Here is a 19,592-nt window from a genome sequence, read left to right as displayed (position 1 = left end):
CCCTGTCCCCTCCTCCCCCTCCTCTCCCTCCTCTCCTTCCACTCCCCCTCCTCCTCCTTATGTTCTTAACAGAAAGGAGGCTTGGTGATGTAGCAGGTAATGTGCTGGGCTGCTAACGGAAAAGGTCTAAAGTTTGACTCCCCTCACTTCTCCACAGGAGAAGGATGGGCAGTTTTTTCCTGTGAAAATTTACAGGAAGGTAATGGAGGGTCACTGAGTTGGACTCAACTCAATGACAATGGATTAGATTTTTAGGGGTAAAAAGGGGGCGATTAACATTAACAGAAGCAGATCCCCAGGCATTTTCTTCCACCATGCTGCTGGCGGACCGCTAATCTTAGGCTAGCAATTGAGGGCAAACCACTTATGTCTGTTGTTAATGTTAATTCCAACTCACAGACACCTGACGTGGGCAGAGGAGAATCGTGCTACAAGGTTTTCAAGGTTGTAACGTCTTGGAAGGAAGCTCCAGTGACGCGGTTCATGGTGAATTGTGCTGAAAATCCAAAGGTGGTGCCTCTTTGGGGGTTAGAATCCATCAATGACTCTGAAGGAGGAAGGGGGAAAATCTCCTCCCGTGTAATCCACAGCCTCTTAAAAACCAGCTGGAGGGTCAGCTAGGGTCCTTTGTGATTCAGCAGCTATGAGTATGAGATTTTTTTTTTTAGTCAACCTCTTAGAAGCTGATTATCAGGCCTATCCTTCAAGGTACCTCTGGGTAGGTTTGAACTACCAACTTATTGGCTAGTAGTAGGCTGGTAGTTGAGTGCAAATTGTTTGCATCAACCAGAAACTCCATATGTCTCTCTCAAGGCCAACAGCTTGCCACCATAGAGTCAATTTTGACTCATAGCACACACCACCCCACACCACCCCCCTGCGGATTTGAGCATGTGATGAGAGAGTCCCCTTCATCTCCACCAGGGTCCTCCTGCCTTTTTTTCCATGAGGTGGATTGATTCAGTGACTGGGATAATCGGGGTGGGAGTGTCAGAGACCGTGCAATTGGCACAGGACAGAGCAGCGTTTAGGGCTGTTGTACATAGGGTCGCTATGAGTCTCAAGCGACTCGATGGCACATAACAATAAACAACAACATCAGAGCATGTTCTCTGTGTGTGTTCAGGCTACTTCCCTGTAACCCCGACCTTTTTTTGGTTTTTTGTCAGTTCCCAAGAATTTCCTTCACACCCAGCATCCATGAGAGAGCCAGCTCAGGGTCCACAGAGATTCCTATCTCAGTTAGTTGTGGTGGGAAATGGCCAACTGAGGGGGCGCACCTCTGGGTAACAAGGGCAGGAGCTCTGGGGGCTGCCTCCTGCTCAAGAGACAGCTTCATAGGCCGAGGCCCTAACCCCACCAGCCATGCAGACCTGGGTCGCTTTCTAGAACTCAGTTCATTCATCTGTGTGGGGAAGAGGTCGGTGACCATTCTATTTAAATGATGAGGACAGGGTCACTTCATTTACTTGTTCACTGAGTGAGTAGTTATGGAGTATCTTGTAGGTGCCAGGCAAGATGTGGGGATTAAGAGAATGAAAGAGACATTATTTCAGCTCTCACAGAGCTCCAAGCTCATGAGGGAGACAGAGCAGTCAAACGGTGACCTGATGAGTAATGGCGCTCATGGCTTACAGAGCAACAGTGTTCCTCCATCAGGATGAGGTTCAGTGTCCTCACTGGGACTCAGGGCTGAGCAGGAATGAGCTGTGTGAAGGATGGAAAGGCTAAGTCCTGACGGAGAAGCTTGGGCCAAGGCCTGAGTGCTGCCGAACAAGCACAGGAATTGGGAACGTTCTATGTGACTGAAGCTGAGACAGAATAAAATCTAAAATGAGGCATGAAGACAGTTGTCATTCAGACCAGGAAGCCTGGTTTCATTTCTGAGGATCTCAGGGGTGATGAACTGGTTGTTAGGAAGGTTTTGGCTCCAGGGAAGATGAATTAAATGTTGTATTTCATTATGTTTTCTTTGGCTTTGGGAACATTTTAGACATTGGCCACTCAGGAAAACGACTATCTTATCAGCGTGCAGCTCAGTGAATTTTCAGGATGAACCACTTAAGTAAACGGCATCAGGCTCAAGAAATAGAACAACACACGCCTAGCAGGAGCCCTCACTAGCTCGAGTGTGTCCTTCTAAGCACCACCCCTGCCATGAGTGACCCTTATCTGACCACCATCTCCATAGATGAATCTTACCTGTACTGAACTTAGGGTAAAGGAATGAGGCCCTCTCTACTCTGTTAATCAGGCCAGGCCTCCCTCAGCACCAGGTCTGTGAATTCATCCATGATGTTGCTGAAGCAATAATGCTCAGCTCATTGCTGTAGAGCTTTGTGTTGTGAGAGCAGTAGTGACGGGGGCATCTGGGTCATTACCCTGGGCTGTTATGAGCTGTATTGCTGTGCACTTTCTCTTGATGGACAGCTGCGCTTCTTTCTACCGGACATGCACCTGCGAATGGAATTGCTGGCCACGGGACATACACTGGCTTGGCTTTGATATAAACTGCAGCATAGTTTTCCAAAGTGTTTGCTTTGTTATGTGTGAACATTCTGGTGATCACAGAGGCTGATTCAGTCTTGGTTATTTGTGATCATCTCCTGCCCAGTCTTCTCACACCAATTCCCTGGTGGGGTGGGGCCTTTCCCAGCTCCAGGCACAACAGACTGTTGCTAGAAGGAGTGACCACAGCAATGGGCTTGAGTGTGTCAGAGGTGCTGAGGATGACACAGGATAGGGCAGGGCTCAGATCTGCTGTTCATGGACTCGCTACGTGTCATGCTTGACATAATGGCGCATAACACCACCCCCATCCCCACCCCCCTAAATAAAAAAACAAACCAGAGGTCTGGGTGGATGAGGGGAGTTTGGAGCACCTACTGAGGAGTAGAGGTAGGTCAGAGTCCCACTGGGCTCAGGACGACCTGCCAGAGCACCTGCAGGGTGGGGAGGGGGAGTCGAGGATCAGTGTTAAAACGTGCCAGAGAGAAGGATGTGGTGGGCGGCATTGCTGGGTTCCTGCCTCGAATGATGGTGCTTGAGACCTCAGCCCATCTGCATGGGGCAGGAAATGCACTGGCTGGCCTCCCAGGCCGCAGAGAAGAATGCGGTCCTTCTTGCATCTTCACACTGTTTCCCCCTAAAATATCACAGACCAGGGCTGGTCACATCCTGCACTTTGGGTGCTGAATGGGTTGTAGAATTGGATTTATAGAAGACCCCTGCTCTGGGAGATATGGGATTGAACTTGAGAGCGGGGATGGGATAGAGATGGGTGAAGGCCAGGGCTGAGATGGAGGGTCCCTGACCTGTCAGCTGATGGTGGGTCCTCTGTCACAAATGAATAGTCTTTGGTTTGGCTGATTTGTCAGTCAACACACTGGAGGTCAAAGGAACAGGAAGCAGAGGGCCTTAGGCTGCAGCGTTTAGTGCTGTAATAGGGGTAGCAACCTTAGGTTTCTGCTGTACATGGCTTGTGCAACCACGCCTGACAGTCTCTTCAGGACTAACTCACAGACAAGTGGAGGAAAAGGGCAGGGATGGAGGTGGAGATCAGTTGCCTTTCCCTCTGTGAAGTCTTCCTGAGCAGCTGGTGTCTGGGCTGATTGTTCTGCAGAAGGTGAAAGCAAAAGAAATGCCTTGAGCAAAAACCTGAAATGGGAGAGCGCTCCGAGACTGTTCCTTGCGGGGGGGCCATCACAATGTGTCCCAGCTAGAGCCCAGTCCATAGCCACCCTTTGCCAGGAAGCAAGCAGGGAATGGGGGTGCTAGGCCCAGAGCTGAGGCACAAGCTGGGGAGGGGAGATGGGTGTGGGGAGAATGGCAGGGTTTGCTAAAGAGGCGACCTAATTTGGGGGCTCAGCTGCTGAGGGTGCACAGAGGAGCAGAGCCCAGCTGTAGCAGCTGCCCTCAGCCCTGCCCTAGATCAGTCCCCTCAGCTGTGTGGGGGCTGACAGCAAGTCATTCAGCAAATATTTACAGAGGGTCAGTCTGTGTGGGGGCACTGTTGCAGGCCCTTCGGGAGCAAAGGGGAAACAAGAGAGACAAAACCCCCTAAAGTAGAGTTTCAGTCTAGTAGGGGTGACAGACAGTAAGCAGGCAAACAGATAAAGATGGTGGCAATTGCTGAGAAGGAAATAAAGTGAAGTGGTGCAGAAAGGAATTGAACTGTGAGGTGAGCCTAGCTGGAGAAAGCACTTACGAGGCGGGCTAGTTAAGGAAGACCCAAGAAATGAGACTGAACCAGCCTGGAGGAGAGTGAGGGAGAAGGTTCCAGGCAGTACGGCTGCAGCTTGAAGCTGTGTGTGCTCTGCAGCTCAAAGAGCAGAAAAGGGGTGGGGAGGGTGGGGGGGCTGGATTGTGCAGGATCCCATGAGTGACAGTAGAGGGTTTAGACCTTTTTATGTCCAAATGCCTGGGAGGCTGCTAAATCAGGAGCTGTACTGTAGATTTAAATGTAAAAAACCACAACACAACAGCCCGGTGACTCTTACCATAAATGAAAGTGGTCAAGGTGGTGGCGGGAACACAGAGAGAAGAAATGATCTCCAGTTGTGGTTTGGAGGAAGCTGTTGGACTGGCCGTGCAGGACGGGGGAGGAGATGGCAGAAAGGATGCTGCCCAGGCTTCTGGCTGAGAAACGGGAGGACTAGTGGTGCCATTTATTGCTGTGGGGACAACAGGAAGGAGCAGTTGGGAGGCTAAGACTGTCCAATTCTGTTTGGAACATTCAAAATTTGAGGGGTCAATTAGACAGCTGAATTTATTCTTGTCAATAGTTTGAAATGGTTCTTAACTGGGCGAAAAGAAAAATGTTGATGGGACTGTCTGTGTTCCTTCTCAAGTCCTGTTTGCCTTGCCTTTTCTAACCAGCAGCGACCACTTGCACTCCTTGGTCTGAGGCCCCTTTCTCCAGATCCAGCAACACAACATCTTCTAATCTTTCTCCAACCCTCCTGCCTCTCTCTTACAAGGATCCTCCTTGTGGTTACAATGGGCTCACTTAGATCATGCAGGACGATCTTCCATCTCAAGATCCTTAACTCTGTCTGTACGGTCCCTTTAGCTGAACATAACTGAACATTATGTTTAGTGGAACATAACATAGTCACAGGGTCTGGGGATAAGGTTGTGGACACCCTTGGAGGACCATCATTCGGTGGTTCTTACATCTGGTGAAGAGTCAATAGCACTACAGATTTAAAAGTGGCCATGTCAGCAACTGGAGGTGTATTGAAGTCATGGATTGAAGAGATCAATCACTAGAAAGAGTGGCCAATGAGAGAAAGAAGGACCAGACCTAAGATTCAGTGACATTTAGAGACGAGGCAATGAAGAAGGCAGTAAAGAAATCTAAGGAGTAATAAGGGAGAAGAAATAAAGAAGCTGTGGTATATTCACACAATGGAATACTACCCTGCGTTGAAAAACAAGGAACTCATGCAATATTATTCAAAATGGGTGACCCTCGAGGATATTATGCTGAGTGAAATATCTCAGTCACAAAAGGACAAACACTGCATAATGCCACTGCTGTAGAATGAGACTGACATCAGGGTTGGGGTAAGAATGAGAAAAACTCGATAAATTATGTATATTGCATTGAAACAGATAAGGGAGAGAACAGTTTAAAAACAACATACTGTAGGGTATTTTGATTACCAGAAGAGTATGGAATGAAGGTTGCAAAGTGAAGTATACTTGGGGTGGGGGGGGGATGTGGGGGGTTTGTATACCAATGAAGGAATTTCTTTTACTTTTCAAAGAGAAGAGTGAACTGGGGGGTGGGGGTGGGGGGGCAGAAAAGTGTAACAATGAATGAATGGAAATCCAAAATCTCTGTAAATGTACATTAAAATTAATAATAAAAAAAGAAAGTACTTCAAGCAGGAGATGATCACCCATGTCCAGGACTGCAGAGAGGTAGCTGAGGACGTTAGATTTGGTCACCTGGGGAACCACTGGTGACAAGAACTTCAATGGGTGGAAGTAGACTTGGGATGAATTAAACAGAATGAGGGTTCTCCCAGCAGCAGACCTTATTATTGTTACTGTGTGAACCAAGGAGATAGGTGAGCAATATATTTTGTAATTATAAAACAACTGAAGTAATGGAAAGGGAAGAAGCAGAGATGGGGTCTCATCCCTGACCTGACTCTGTGGTCTCCAGTCTGCACCCCCACAAACCACGGTAACCACATCATGACCTTTTCAGTGGTGATCTTCACCTTATAAGGGCCTCCTACTGCCTTCTGCATGAAGATCTTCTACTGGGTTTAAAGTGACCAAAGCAAACCCCAGCCCCCCCCCCCCACCTTTGTCTTAGGGCTCTGGTGCTGATGTAACAGAAATACCACAAGTGAGAGACTTTAAAGGCAGAAGTTGTATTTTCTCATAGTTCTGGAGGTCTTCTTGTTGTCAGGTGCCATCAATTTGACTGTGACTCATGACAGCTCTGTGAGCGGCAGAGCTGAACCTTGCCCTATCCTGTGATAGATGCTTGAGCCCATTGTGACAGTCCTGTGTCAGCCCATCTTGTTGAGGGTCTTCCTCTCTTTCTCTGACCTTCCACCTTTCCCAGCTTGATTTTTTTCCCAAAGACTCGAACCAGGATCTTGACCATGTTGATTCTGTCAGTAGCTCCTACTTTTACCCACCCATCCCCAGGATGGCGAACTCAGTCTGCCTCAAGCAGCCCAGTCTTCTCTGTGCAACATGCATTGTTGTTATTGTTAGTATTCATGCTTACACTAGATTCACTGCTACTTCTGTGGGCCAGGTGGGCTCCCAGTGAGAGGCAAGAGATTTGCAGTTTTGAATCACATCTGAGGCTGCCTGAATCAGGCCGAGGTCCCCACTCCCAGACCTGTGGTTCTGAATGAGCTAGAGAATAAGGGTGCTAATGTGCTATTCAGCACCATCACCAGGCCACGTGGAGCAGGCTGGAGGCTTCCAGATTCTCCCACTCCTAACCTAGCAAGAGAGTGGAAAGGTTTATTTATCACCAACACCTTGCCCATCTCTGGTAAGGTGGGTGGACAGGCAGAGAGGGGTTTCATTTAAGCATTTCCTGCCTGGAGCTGGCAGAGGTAGAGGGGAATCAGTGCCTCCCCTGTAAAGCATCTCTGCAGTCCTAGACTCGAGTCTGCTTGTTTTTCTTGGATCTGGGCCTCCTCTCTGCCAGACAGGGACAAGAGGACTGTGCCTCAGCAGGCAGAAAGCAAGAGGATTGCTAACCAGTTCAGCCCTCTAATCACCCTCCTTCTCAGGCTCCTCGTCACCAGCCCTGGAACTAGTGGATCAGCAGGACCCCTCCATCGGTGTTCCCGAAACCTGGATAAAATCCTCTGTCAACCAGTGGGTAAGTCACTCAGCTCCCAGGGATGTGCCCCAGCTACTCCTTTCCAGGAATCCTACTTAACTCAATGGCCCCCCCCCAAAAAAACACCTCAATCCCAACCATTCCAGTTCCACCCCAACCTTAGACTCAAGACCACCCACCCAATAATCCTTCCCATCTAAATGCCCAATTCAGTTCCCTTTCAATCCTAATCTTAGCCACTTTGCCCAATCCTAACAGCAAAATGATTCCTAAAATATACTGTAGGGGAGAAAGACTGGCCATCTCCTCCTGTGTGATTTAAAGCTTCTGAAAACTCATTGGAGGGTCAGCTCTCAAGAAGTTGGTTCTAACCAGATTGGCACACAACAGCAGCCACAAAATATGTTGAGTGCTTCCCAGGTGGCTGGCACTCTGCTTAATGCTTCGTTAACATTTCTTCCTCACAACCATGCCTTGTTACAGAAAATAAAATGTCAACTCAGAGAAACTAAGTCCTTCATTTGGAGGACCAGGGTGGTGTGAATGGCTCAGGTCCTCAGCGGCTAACAGGAAGGTTTGTGGTTCAAGTACACTGAGAAGTGCTATGGTAGAAAGGCCTGGTAATGCCCCTCTGAAAAAAGGACCCGTTGAAAACCTTTTGGAGCCACTGGTGAACATGTGTCTAAAAGTTACTATGGAAGAATCCTGGCTTTCAAAAGGGGGGGGGGGGAAGACAGAACAGAATTTCAAGTTCTCATGGAATCCAGACTTTCTGGATCCATGGAGGCAGAATGCACCCTGAAGCTGCTGCCCTGAGAGAGTCTTTCAGCCTTAAATAGAAATTATCTCCTGAAATCTTCTTAAAAACAAGCAGTAATTTAACAGAACAAATTATAATAGGGAATATCTGCCTTGAGCTTCATACTCTTTTGAGATCCAGCTATGTGTGATCGATCAAGTTGACAATAACAACTCAAAAGATTAGAGAGGAACCTTAGGAACAGTGAGTTTATGTTAATGAAGGAGGAACGATTTTGAAAAAGGAAGGGGAATGGTTGTGCTCTTTTGAGAATATAATCAACGTCCCTGAAATGCACATACAGGAAGTGTTGAATGGCTATGCTTTACCGTGTATGTTATCAACAATGACAACAAAATGAGTAAAATATGTTATAAGGGGGAAAAAATACAAAAGCCTATGGAATACAGTTGTACTTTGACACACCACCCATGGATAGCCACGAATCAGAATTGACAACATGAAAGCAACTAGTTAAAGACTTTGGTTTCTGTTATGATTAAGGCTACACATTTAGTGTTGGTGACACTGCAGATACTGTTGTAGTGGGAAAACCACAGATCTGTTTAAATGAAAACAAAGACATAGAAATAGAATCAGGAGGAGCTAGGTGTTCTAAAGAGTTACAGTTGCCACAGTGAATAAAGGCAAAAAATGCAAGTAAAAAAGAATACAGCTGGCACATTTTGGACTGGTTAATATCTATAAAGCTATAAAGGTCCAGGTGCCAAGGTCTTGATTAATCTCTTTTTTTAAAATTTTTTTTATTTTTTTATTTTTGTGTGAGTGTACCGTCAAATCAGATCTGACTGGTACAGGAGGAGATTGTCCCTCCTTCCCCGGCAGAGCATCTGGTGGATCCGAACCGTGCGCCTCTGGGTTGATTAATCTCTTTAGCTGGGTTAATCAAGGAGGATTAAAATAGGAGGTTGAGCCGCCTTTTCAAGGACACAAGCTTTTTTAAAAAAAATTTTTAATTTTATTATTTTTTTTGTATGTACCATCAAATCAGATCTGACTAGTACAGGAGGAGATCACCCCTCCTTCTCCAGCAGAGCATACGGTGGATTTGAATCAAGGACACAAGCTTTTAAGCATTCCAAAACCTCGCTGGATGTTATGGGCTGAACCAAATGAGACTTGGTCCATGAGATTTAGTTGGTGATACAGAAGGATGCCATAATCTGACACAGTTTGCTTAAAGGTGATATTGAAGTTATTAGTGGAATGGTAGTAGGGAGTGAGAATGTAGCATCAAGATTGACAAAGTGGGAAATTACATAATACTAATAATGCCTTATTCTTCTTTCCAGCCATTGAGTCAACTAGAGCTCATAGTGAGCCACCAGTAAGTTTCCAAGACAGTAAATTCTATTGGGAAGAGACTGTGCATATTTCTCCTGTGGAGCTGCTGGTGCATTTAAACTGATAGAGACACCTCTTTGTTAACAGCACAGACTTACAGACTGTGCCACCAGAGGTCCTTAATAATAATAATGTAACAGAGCAAATGCACAGGAATCAGATAGATTGCATCTGTGGAAAGAATAGCTGGAGAAGGTCAACATCAGCAGTGAAAACTAGGCCAGGTGCTGATTGTGGAACAGACCATCAACTACTCATATGCAAGTTCAAATTAACCCTAAAAAAAAGGTCAATAGTATCCACAGGAATCAAAACTTAATCTTGAGTCTACCCCCCACCCCTGAACTGAAAAACCAACTCAGGAACAAGTTTGAGATCTTGAACGCTAATGAACAAAGACCAGATGATCTGTGGGAAGATATAAAGACTATCATCCATGAAGAATGCAAAAGGTCATTACAAAGAAAGAGGAAGAAGAAATGACCAAAATGGATGTCAGAAGAGACTCTGAATATTGCGCTTAAAGTGCCAAGAAGCAAAAGCAAAAGGAAGAAATCAAGAAGTGAAGGAGCTGAATAAAAGATTTCAAAGGGAAGCTCAGGAAGACAAGGCCAAGTATTATAATGAAATGTGCAAAGTGCTGGAGTTGGAAAATCAAAAGGGTGGAACTGGCTCAGTATTTCTTAACCAAAGGAACTAAAGAACAAACTCAAGCTGTGAGTTGCAATGCTTAAGGATGCTATGGGCAGAATATTGAGTGATTCAGAAAGCATTAAAAAAAGATGGAAAAATATACAGTCACTGTACCAAAAAGAATTGGCTGACACAGAAGAATTTCAAGAAATAACATATAATCAAGAGGCAATGGTGATGAAAGAGGAAATTCAGGCTCCTCTGAAGGACTTGGCAAAAAATAAAGCCCCAGGAATTGATGGAATATCAATTGACATATTTCAATAAACAGATGCTGCCCTGGATGTGCTCACCAGGATGTGCCAAGAAATCTGGAGGACAACTACCTGGCCAACTGACTAGAAGAGATCTGTATTTATTCCCATTCCAATAAAAAGGTGACCTGACAGAGTGTGGAAATTATTGAGCAATTTCAGTAATATTACACACTAGCAAAAGCCTGCTGAAAGTTATCCAGAAACAACTGGAACAATACATTGACAGAGAACTACCAGAAATACTAGCTAGGGTTAGAAGAGGTCATGGCATTAGAGAAATTATTGCCAATGTCAGATAGATCTTGGCAGAAATCAAAGAGTACCAGAGGAATGTCTATCGTGTTTCATTGACTATACAAAGGCATTTGACTGTGTGGATCACAACAAATTATAGCTAACCTTGAAGAGAATGGGAATCCCAGAACACTTGATTGTGCTTATATGAAACCTATACTTCAACCCGGAAGCAGTCCTCAGAACAGAGCAGAGAAACACTGCATGGTTCAAAATCAAGAAAGAAGTGAGTCAGGGATGAATCCTGTCTCCAGTCCTTTTCAAACTATGTGCAGAATAGATCATTCAGGAAGCTGGCCTAAATGAGGAGGAATGTGGCATCAGGATTGGAGGAAGACTCATCAACAACTATGTTATGCAGATGGCACAACCTTGATTGCTAAAACTGGGGAGGACCTAAGTGCATACTGCATAAGGTCAAGGACTGTAGTCTTCAATATGGAATGAAACTCAACATCAAGAAGATGAAGATTCTCACTACTGGTTCAACTGGCAGCACCATGATAGGGGGAAAGGAGATTGAGGTTGCTAACAATTACAGCTTGCTCAGCTCCACAATCAACACTCTTAGTACCAGCAGTCACAAAATCAAAAGACAAATTGCACTGGGAAAATCTGCTGTCAGGAACCTCTCCAGAGTACTGAAAAACAACAATATCAGTGTAGAGACTAAAGTGTGCCTAATCCAGGCCATGGTTTTTGCAATTACTTGCTATGCATCAGAGAGCTGGACAATGACTAAGGATGATAGAAAAAGAATCAATTCCTTCAAGTTGTGGTGTTGGAGAACAGTCTTGAGCATACCATGGACATCCAAGAAAACAAATAGGTCTGCCTTGGACTAGGTGACACCATGTTTCCTTCTTGGAGGATCGGACTTTGAAGCTCCATCTCACATATTTTGGGTACTTGGCCAGGAGGTGCCCATCCTTGGAGAAGGACATCATGCTTGGAACAGTGTAAGAGAGGAAGACCCTGGCTGAGACGGCATTGGGGGTTGGTGTGTCAGAATCAGTGAGACTGGCTCAGGACAGAACAGGCCTCAGGGCTGCTATACAGAGGGTTGCTATGGTTCGAGGCAACTCGATGCCATATAACAACAAACAACAACAGTAAATTTGCAGGTTTCAGGGTCTTAATTAATGCAGGACAGCTGCAATGGGCTCTAGTGTGTCAGAAAGTATGAGGATGGCACAGGACAGGATAGGGTTCATATCTGTTGTTCATTGGTTTGTATGAGTCCTACTTGACAACACCTAACAACAACAACAACAACAACAATGTTAAATATAAGTTTTCTCCAAAAAAATAAAATGCAGTTCAATTATTTCAGTTTAATAGGTTTTTAGATACAGGCCGAGTCTTGCAATCTTCAGAAAAGCTGTATCAATTGCTATCAGCTTTTTGTCTGAGAGGAACAGTGTTTTCATTTCACTTTGAGTTCTTTAGTTAGCTAGAAGTGCCCAAATTTCAGTTTCAACCCTTTGTTAGCTGCTCCAAAAACAGTCATCTTTTTTTAATGGCAATAAATTAAACCAAGGTTTAATACCTTCACATTTAGCAGCACAAGCATTAATAAGGAATACTAAAGAAATTCCTTTCCATATGGCCTCTAAAGATTCCTTTTGCAAATATCTTTTCCAACACAAATGGTCTCTAGATTCAATGTCGTCTTCCTCTCTTGTGCTGTCCCTTCACTCTCCCAAGCATGATGTCCCTTTCCAAGGACTGGTCCCTCCTTGCAACATGCCCAAAATATGTCAGACGGAGTCTCAGAAACCTTGCCTCCAAGGAGCAGCCCAATTTCACCCTCTCCAGGATGAACCTGTTTGTTTTCTTAGCAGTTCATGGTATATTCAAAACTCTTCTCCAGAACCACAGCTCAAAGACATCGATTCACTAGGGATCTTAGTTACTACTAGGCACTAATAAATGCTATTTGATGAGCAGACATTAAGCAAACTACTCATCCTGTGCAAATGAACATTAGTTTCACATTTACTGACTCCAGAGGGAGCTCTGATGGCCTAGTGGTTAAGAAGCTGTGTTGCAATCCCCAAGCAAGTGGTTCAAATCCACCAGCTGTTCTGCAGGAGGATGGGCAGTCTTCAACCATGATATTAACTGCCTCTGAAAACCTGCTGGGTGGTCAGCTATGAGTCAGTTGTGACTTGATAGTGCACAACAACAACAACAACTTGGTTGTGTGAAGGAGAATTCTATCTCTGTGAGAGGCTTTGAACTGTACAGAACTCAGCCTTTGTTCAAAGCCAACAGGAAGACTTGATGACACAAGAGCTCTAAAATAAGACAATGTCCTAAGTGGCCACATGCCCTCTTGACTTTGGGATTGCCTTCCTATGTGCCTCTCTCATTGGGGTTTAATTTTTTTTCTCGAAGAATTCCCCATCCCAAAGAGGAGGCATAAGGGAGTGGCAGTGGCCCGGAACCAGCATGGTGTTTTGGTGAGTGCCTGAGCTGGAAGGGGGGGCTTTAGGAGTTTGACTGTGATAGTGTTACCTGACTAGCATGTCATTCTCAGGGCTGAGCCCACTTATCTGCCTGCTGCCAATTCCGGGGCTGACCTGTATTCTGATCTAGCAATGATTCAGGTCCTGACCTCAGCTTTGACCCCAGCACTGATCCCCTACCTGGGGGAAGGTGAGATGACCTCTTCTATATCCTCTGACTGGTACTGCGAACTGAGATGGAGGAAGAGATGTGACTGCATCTAAGGGATCTGGACTGAAGACCACCTAGGCTTTCCCTCTGTCCTCTTTCCTCTCTCCGCCCCAGGTTTGCATTCAGTTGACAACCCGGCAGCCCCATAGCCTCAACCCAGCATTCACAGGGACCTGCAGTCTACTGGCCCCCAACCTCAAATTCCAGCTCCAGACCAACTTCTCTGACCTTGGTAAGGATTAAATACTCACTGACCTTTGACAGCTCTAAAGACATTTTCCTGGGTCCCCAATGGAAGGCACCAGCCCACTGCAGGTTCTGAGAGGACACAGCTTAGGGGGGGAGGGCAGGTCATAAGCCCTTAATGAAGGGGACTGGACAGACAGTGAGAGCTAGTCAGGAAGTCCATAGCTGCTCTAAGGTTCTGATCTCCTCCATGTGTGTTTTAAAAGAAAATCATCTGAATCAGAATGTACGTGTGGCTGAAGGAAACTGCTACATCAATAAAGAAAGCAGCATGGAGCGGAATAAGAACTCGGCCAGGCAGCGCCGGGCCCTGGAGGATGTGGAGGAGGCAGAGGAGGATGAAGCCGGTGAGGAGCAGATCCTAGATGCTTGAGGGTGCTCCTAGATACTGTCAGAAAACAGAGGTGTCTGCGGTGGGGGTAGGAAGGAAAATGTGCAACAATAAATGAATGCAGGGGGAAGATGAAAACAGAGGTGATGGCAGAGATCACACAGCAAGTGGAGCCAGAGCACCTAACCCCATCCTTAACCCATACCCTGACCCTAGCCTTACCGTAACCCTAACCCACGAGAGCGACGCACACCACGTGGGACAGGTGGAATGAGGCTCAGGGTCTCCAGCGCTCTCTCACTCTCTCTCTGTTTTGTCTCTTTAAGACAAAGCTTCATGCTTGGAGGACTCACTAACTCCCTTGCCTTTGTTGCTGAGGGCTGTCAAGTTGACTCCGATTCATAGCAGCCCTTGTGACAGTGTGGAACTACCTATAATGTTTCCTTGGCTGTAATCCATGTGGAAGCAGATTATTAGGTCTTTTTTCCCACTGGTGGGTTAAAATCGCCAACCTTTCCACTCATGGGCCAATGCATAGGCCCTACATCACTAGGGTTAAGAGCTTAAGAGCATGGGATCACCCCAAATCCCCCCCCGACTTACTTTGTGTCTTGACACAGGCACCGAGATTGCCATTATTTTGGATGGCTCAGGAAGCATTGACCCCCCAGATTTCCAGAGAGCCAAAGACTTTATTTCCAACATGATGAGGGACATTTATGAGAAGTGCTTTGAGGTGGGTTTCTTGATCTCACACAATCTGTAAGTTAACTATTTGTATGGAACAAACGTCTTCCAAACAACATCCATTTTCCTTGTTCGCAATTCTGTTTGTGTCCGATTTGGACTGGCCTTGCTGGTCAGTTCCGTGATTGGTCTGGTCTGGGGTTATTCTTTCCCTTGCCAGAATCAGGCTCCTTGGCTGGAGCTGGAGGGTTTAACATGGCCTCGCTCATTTGTCTGATAGTTGGCCTGTTAGCTGGGCCAAGTGTCTCCACTTTTCTATGGTAATGGCGTGCCAAGGGAGAAAGCAGCAATACGTAATATCTGTTCAGTTCTCTAACTCCATCATGCTTTTGAATCAATGCCTTTGAATCGTGGTGTTGATGAAGAGTGTTGAATATTCCATGAACAAGACCAGAGAACAAACAAGTCTGTCTTGGAGGAATAGAACCAGGCTGCTCCTCAGAGGCAAGGATGGTGAAACTTCATCTCTTGGGCATGTTGTCAGGAGCGGTCAGTCTTGGGAAAGGACATCATGCTGGGGGAGAGGAGAGGGTCAGCAAAAGAGAGGAAGACCTTCAAGGAGTCACCTTCAGTGTCAGCAACAATGAGTTTAAGCATAGTGGATTGTGAGGATGGTGCAGGCTAGGGCAAGGGCCAGATCTGTTATTTGCGGGTTCTCTATGAGTGTGATGGTTGACTCAACAACACCTAACCATCACATTTGCTGATACCTTATTGGTCAAAAGAAGTCACATGACCATCTCCATGATTAATATGTGAGTCGTTGGTAAGCCATTATTATCACAATGTCTTCCACCTCTATTTGCTTAGAGCTTTTCTTCATACCATGGATAAGGGAGACTCAGAAGGTTCCTCCACTGCCTCTGGGGAAAACTATCCAAGGGACAGAGGTGGACTTGGGCATGGCCACTCTACCAAACAGCTTTCCACCTTGGTCCCCTCAGTGCAACTTTGCCCTGGTGCAATATGGAGCAGAAATCCGGACTGAGTTTGATCTTCTGGACAGCCAGGATGTGATGGCCTCCCTTGCCAGAGTCCAGAACATCACTCAAGTGGGGAACGTCACCAAGACTGCCTCAGCCATGCAGCATGTCCTGTGAGTGTGAGGGCGGGAGTATCTCTGCTGCATGCTGGCCAGTGGCCCTGCTCAGCGGCTCTGTGGCATCATTCCTGGAGAAGGGGCTGTCATAAGGGAGAGAGACCCAAGACTATTTATATGCAACATTTAGACAGTGAAGATATATCAGAGATCAGAATTTATTAGTGATTACCAGGGAAGGGAGAGGGAAGGGAAGAGGGGAGGCCACTGTTTAGGAAGTACTGTGTGTCTGTGAATGGTGATGGGGAACTTGGAATAGATACAGGTGATGGTTGCATATCATGATGAAGAGAGTCCATGTCACTGAATTAGACATGTAAAAAATATCGAATTGGCAAATGTTGAGGTATATTCCTTTTTACCACAATTGGGAGGTGGAGAGTAGAAGAGATGACCAGGGTTCTAGCTCTTCTCATGATGAGAGGAGCTGTGAGGTGTTTTCCAGTCCACTCTTGGATGAGGATCACACAGGACCCCACACATTTCTTCCAAAGACTTCCTCTTAAGATGGGAAGTGCAGTACAGTGCTCAGAAGGACCCAGAGGCCATGCTGTCTCGCCAGTTTGTACTTGTGTGTGACCTTGCACAAGTTGCCTAACCACTATGTCCTTTAGAATAAGAATAATGATACCCACCTTGGGGAGGGCTTGGGGAGGTCAGCTGAAATGTGTGCCATGTTCACTGTAGCACCTGGCCCAGCCTGCAGGAGCCCTTACAGAAGGGCTATGTGAGTATTAACCATTGTGATGACTGTCACTATATCCTTAATGTCATTGTTATGCCTGCACACACACAAAAGGTGTGACTTAAATGCCATCTAACACAGTTCAATTACAAGCAGGCAAGGAACCAAAACTCTTGTATCACAGGCGACAATCGTACCAGCCTGTGACACAGGGGCATTACCACCCCTCTTTATTTCTTTTTTCTTTTTTTTTTTTTTCAGTCCAAAGTAGATTCACTTTGAAAAGGTACCCTGTTGTGTTTTTTTTAAATGTCTATTTGTGGTTTTTTTATTGATATTTTAATGAAAGTTTATAGAGAACTTGGATTTCCATTCATTCATTGTTGCACAATTTCCTCCTTGCCCACCCCCACAGTCAGCTTTTCTCTTTGAAAGAAAAAAAATCTTTCATTGTTATACAATTCCCCTGCCCCAGTCCACTTTGCTATGCAGCTCTTATTCTGGACTGTTATCATGCAAATAATACCTAATCATATATTCCTTTTAAGCAGTTTTAAGCCTCATCTGTTTCAATGCAGTGTACATTATTTATCCTTTCTTTTCTTAGTTTCTCCCCAACCCCCAGGTTAGTCCTGGTTTGTTTTTTGGGTTTTATTTGGGTTTTTTTGTTTGTTTGTTTGTTTGTTTTTCTCTCTCTCCTTTTTTTTATTAATTTCAATGAACATTTACAGGGACTTTGCAGTCCTGTTTTATAGTAGTGGCATCATGCAGTATTTGTCCCTTTGTGACTGAGATATTTCACTCAGCATAATGTCCTTCAGGGTCACCCATTTTGTATAATATTTCATTAGTTCCTTGATTTTCAGTGCTGCGTAGTATTCCATTGTGTGAATATATCACAGTTTCTCTATCCATTTGTTTGTTGATGGGCACTTGAATTGTTTCAATCTTTTTGTTATTGTGAACAACACAGCAATAAACATGGGTGTGCATATATCTCTTTGGGTGACAGTTCTGGTTTCTTTAGGGTAGTGAAATTGCTGGGTCAAATGATATTTCTATTTCCAACTTTTTGAGAAAGCACCATACTGCCTTCCAGAGTCATTGCACTAAAAAAATGTCTTTTTAAACATCAGAATGACAATCAGGACCTGGCAGATGTACAACTTCTATCTATTCCTTACTTACCCTGAGAACACATATAGAAACTGGAAAAACAGAGAAGAATACCACCCCTCTTTAGGCCTTTGTGTCTCATTTGCTGAGAGTAGCGAGTGACTCTTAATCCCCTCTAATTCTAAACCAAGCCGAGTGCAGGAATTCCCTCCAGTGCCCTGTTACCCCTGTGGCAGAGCCACTGTCATCATCTCCTCTCTCCCTCACTCAGAGACAACATCTTCACTCCCAGCCGTGGCTCCAGAAAAAAGGCAAGCAAGGTCATGGTGGTGCTCACTGATGGGGACGTATTTATGGACCCACTCAATCTCACGACCGTCATCAGCTCCCCAAAGATGAAGGATGTTGAACGCTTTTCCATTGGGGTAAGAGCCAGGAACTGGGGGCACCTCCTTCCTAGACCCACACAGGGAGGGGACAGGGTTCTTATAGGGACCTCTTGTTTTCTTTCTCTGTAAGTAAATTACCCAAACTTTGGTGTAGTTGCAAGCACTCACTGACTTCTCATGGTCTCCACCCCTGGATCATTTCACTGAGGGCTCATGACGCTGGAGGCCAGATCTCAGAGCCCTTGGGGTTAGAGGGAGCCAGTCAACTCTCAGGGCACTGATGCACACACGCTGGGGTGATTCTGTGCAGGTGGGTGAAAAATTGTCTGATAAGGAATTGAAGCTGATTGCCTCAGACCCTGATGAGACTCATGCTTTTAAAGTGACCAACTACTCTTCACTGGATGGGCTGCTGGGCAGACTGCAGCAGAGCATCATCCGGATGGAAGGTGAGCTCTCCAGGGCCTCGCGTCACCCCTCGGCAGGCCCTGGGCAATTCAGCAGGACACCCAAGGCCTGTGCTCCAGCCCCACCTCTGAGCTCTCTCCATGTGGCCCTCCGAAGGACTCCTACCTAGTACCTCTCTGGATCTCCATTTCTCCATCTCTAGAAAAGTCCTTCTCACTTCCTAGACTGTCTGTGAAGGTCTAACAAGTAGAACTGGAACGGGAGACACAAGAATGAGGAAAACTCTCTCAAAAGAGGGAATGAATTATTTTTGTTTCTAAAGCATAGAATCTAAACTTAGCCGGATGCTTTTGCCATCACCCCCAGCACTGGGAGCGAGGCCAGTTTGGACCAGTCCCTGGCTTGGCTTCATCCTTCACCTTGGCCTTACTGAGCTTCTTGGTTTCCAGGTGCGGCAGGTGATGCCCTTCACTATCAGCTGGCACAGGTTGGATTCAGTGCCCAAATTCTGGATGAGGTATGTGGCCAACTTTCCCTTAGGGGAGGGGTGAGGGAAGAAGGGCCCACACACAGACACCTAGGAATACAGAGACACCTGGCTGGGCTCTGAAGTGGCAATTTAAAAAAAAAATTATTTTATTTTATTACCTTTTTTTGGTGTGTACAGTCAAATCAGATCTGACTGGCACAGGAGGAGATTGCCTCTCCTTCTACAGCAGAGCATCTGGTGGATTCAAACCTCACACCTCTGGGATTGCAGTTCAGCTTCTTGCCACTAGCCACCAGAGCTCCTGAAGTGGCAATTTTAAGATAAAAGAAATGACTTCTTTTTGCTCACCACTATCCAGACCTTTGAGCTTGAACACTTTCCCTTAATTCAGATGAGGGAAAACAGCCCTTGGGCTGGCTGGGCTTGCCAATTACCTGCTGACTTCTCCCCATTGGATAGACTACTCCCCACACATGGAGGCAGAGAGACAGGCATGGCGAGAAAACCAGACCTATTATGTACATGGAAGAACAGTTCGCGTCTTCACTCCATGCATGAACCCCTGTGCCAGGCCCTGAAGGAAATAAAATGACAACTCTGTTGCTCAATCATACTCTTATTATTATTTGTAAGCTTTGGCATCTGAGTCCCTGGCCAACTCTCT

General features: G+C 45.8%; 1 protein-coding gene across 1 annotated transcript in view; it reads left to right on the top strand.

Annotated features, from left to right (window-relative positions):
* Positions 1 to 19,592, top strand: part of ITGAE (integrin, alpha E (antigen CD103, human mucosal lymphocyte antigen 1; alpha polypeptide)) — a 109,401-nt gene that overhangs the window by 56,507 nt on the left and 33,302 nt on the right. Inside the window, exons 5-13 of the mRNA XM_006899791.1 lie at positions 7,275 to 7,366; positions 13,136 to 13,200; positions 13,532 to 13,649; positions 13,870 to 14,010; positions 14,615 to 14,730; positions 15,686 to 15,837; positions 17,913 to 18,066; positions 18,341 to 18,479; positions 18,888 to 18,955. Coding sequence (XP_006899853.1) covers positions 7,275 to 7,366; positions 13,136 to 13,200; positions 13,532 to 13,649; positions 13,870 to 14,010; positions 14,615 to 14,730; positions 15,686 to 15,837; positions 17,913 to 18,066; positions 18,341 to 18,479; positions 18,888 to 18,955 — 1,045 coding nt within the window. The remainder of the gene's footprint in view (positions 1 to 7,274; positions 7,367 to 13,135; positions 13,201 to 13,531; positions 13,650 to 13,869; positions 14,011 to 14,614; positions 14,731 to 15,685; positions 15,838 to 17,912; positions 18,067 to 18,340; positions 18,480 to 18,887; positions 18,956 to 19,592) is intronic.

Source organism: Elephantulus edwardii, unplaced genomic scaffold (assembly GCF_000299155.1).
Source record: "Elephantulus edwardii isolate Elephantulus edwardi_28Jun2011 unplaced genomic scaffold, EleEdw1.0 scaffold00267, whole genome shotgun sequence".
NCBI classification, from domain to species: domain Eukaryota; kingdom Metazoa; phylum Chordata; class Mammalia; order Macroscelidea; family Macroscelididae; genus Elephantulus; species Elephantulus edwardii.
This window is presented reverse-complemented; position numbering and strand designations above follow the sequence as displayed.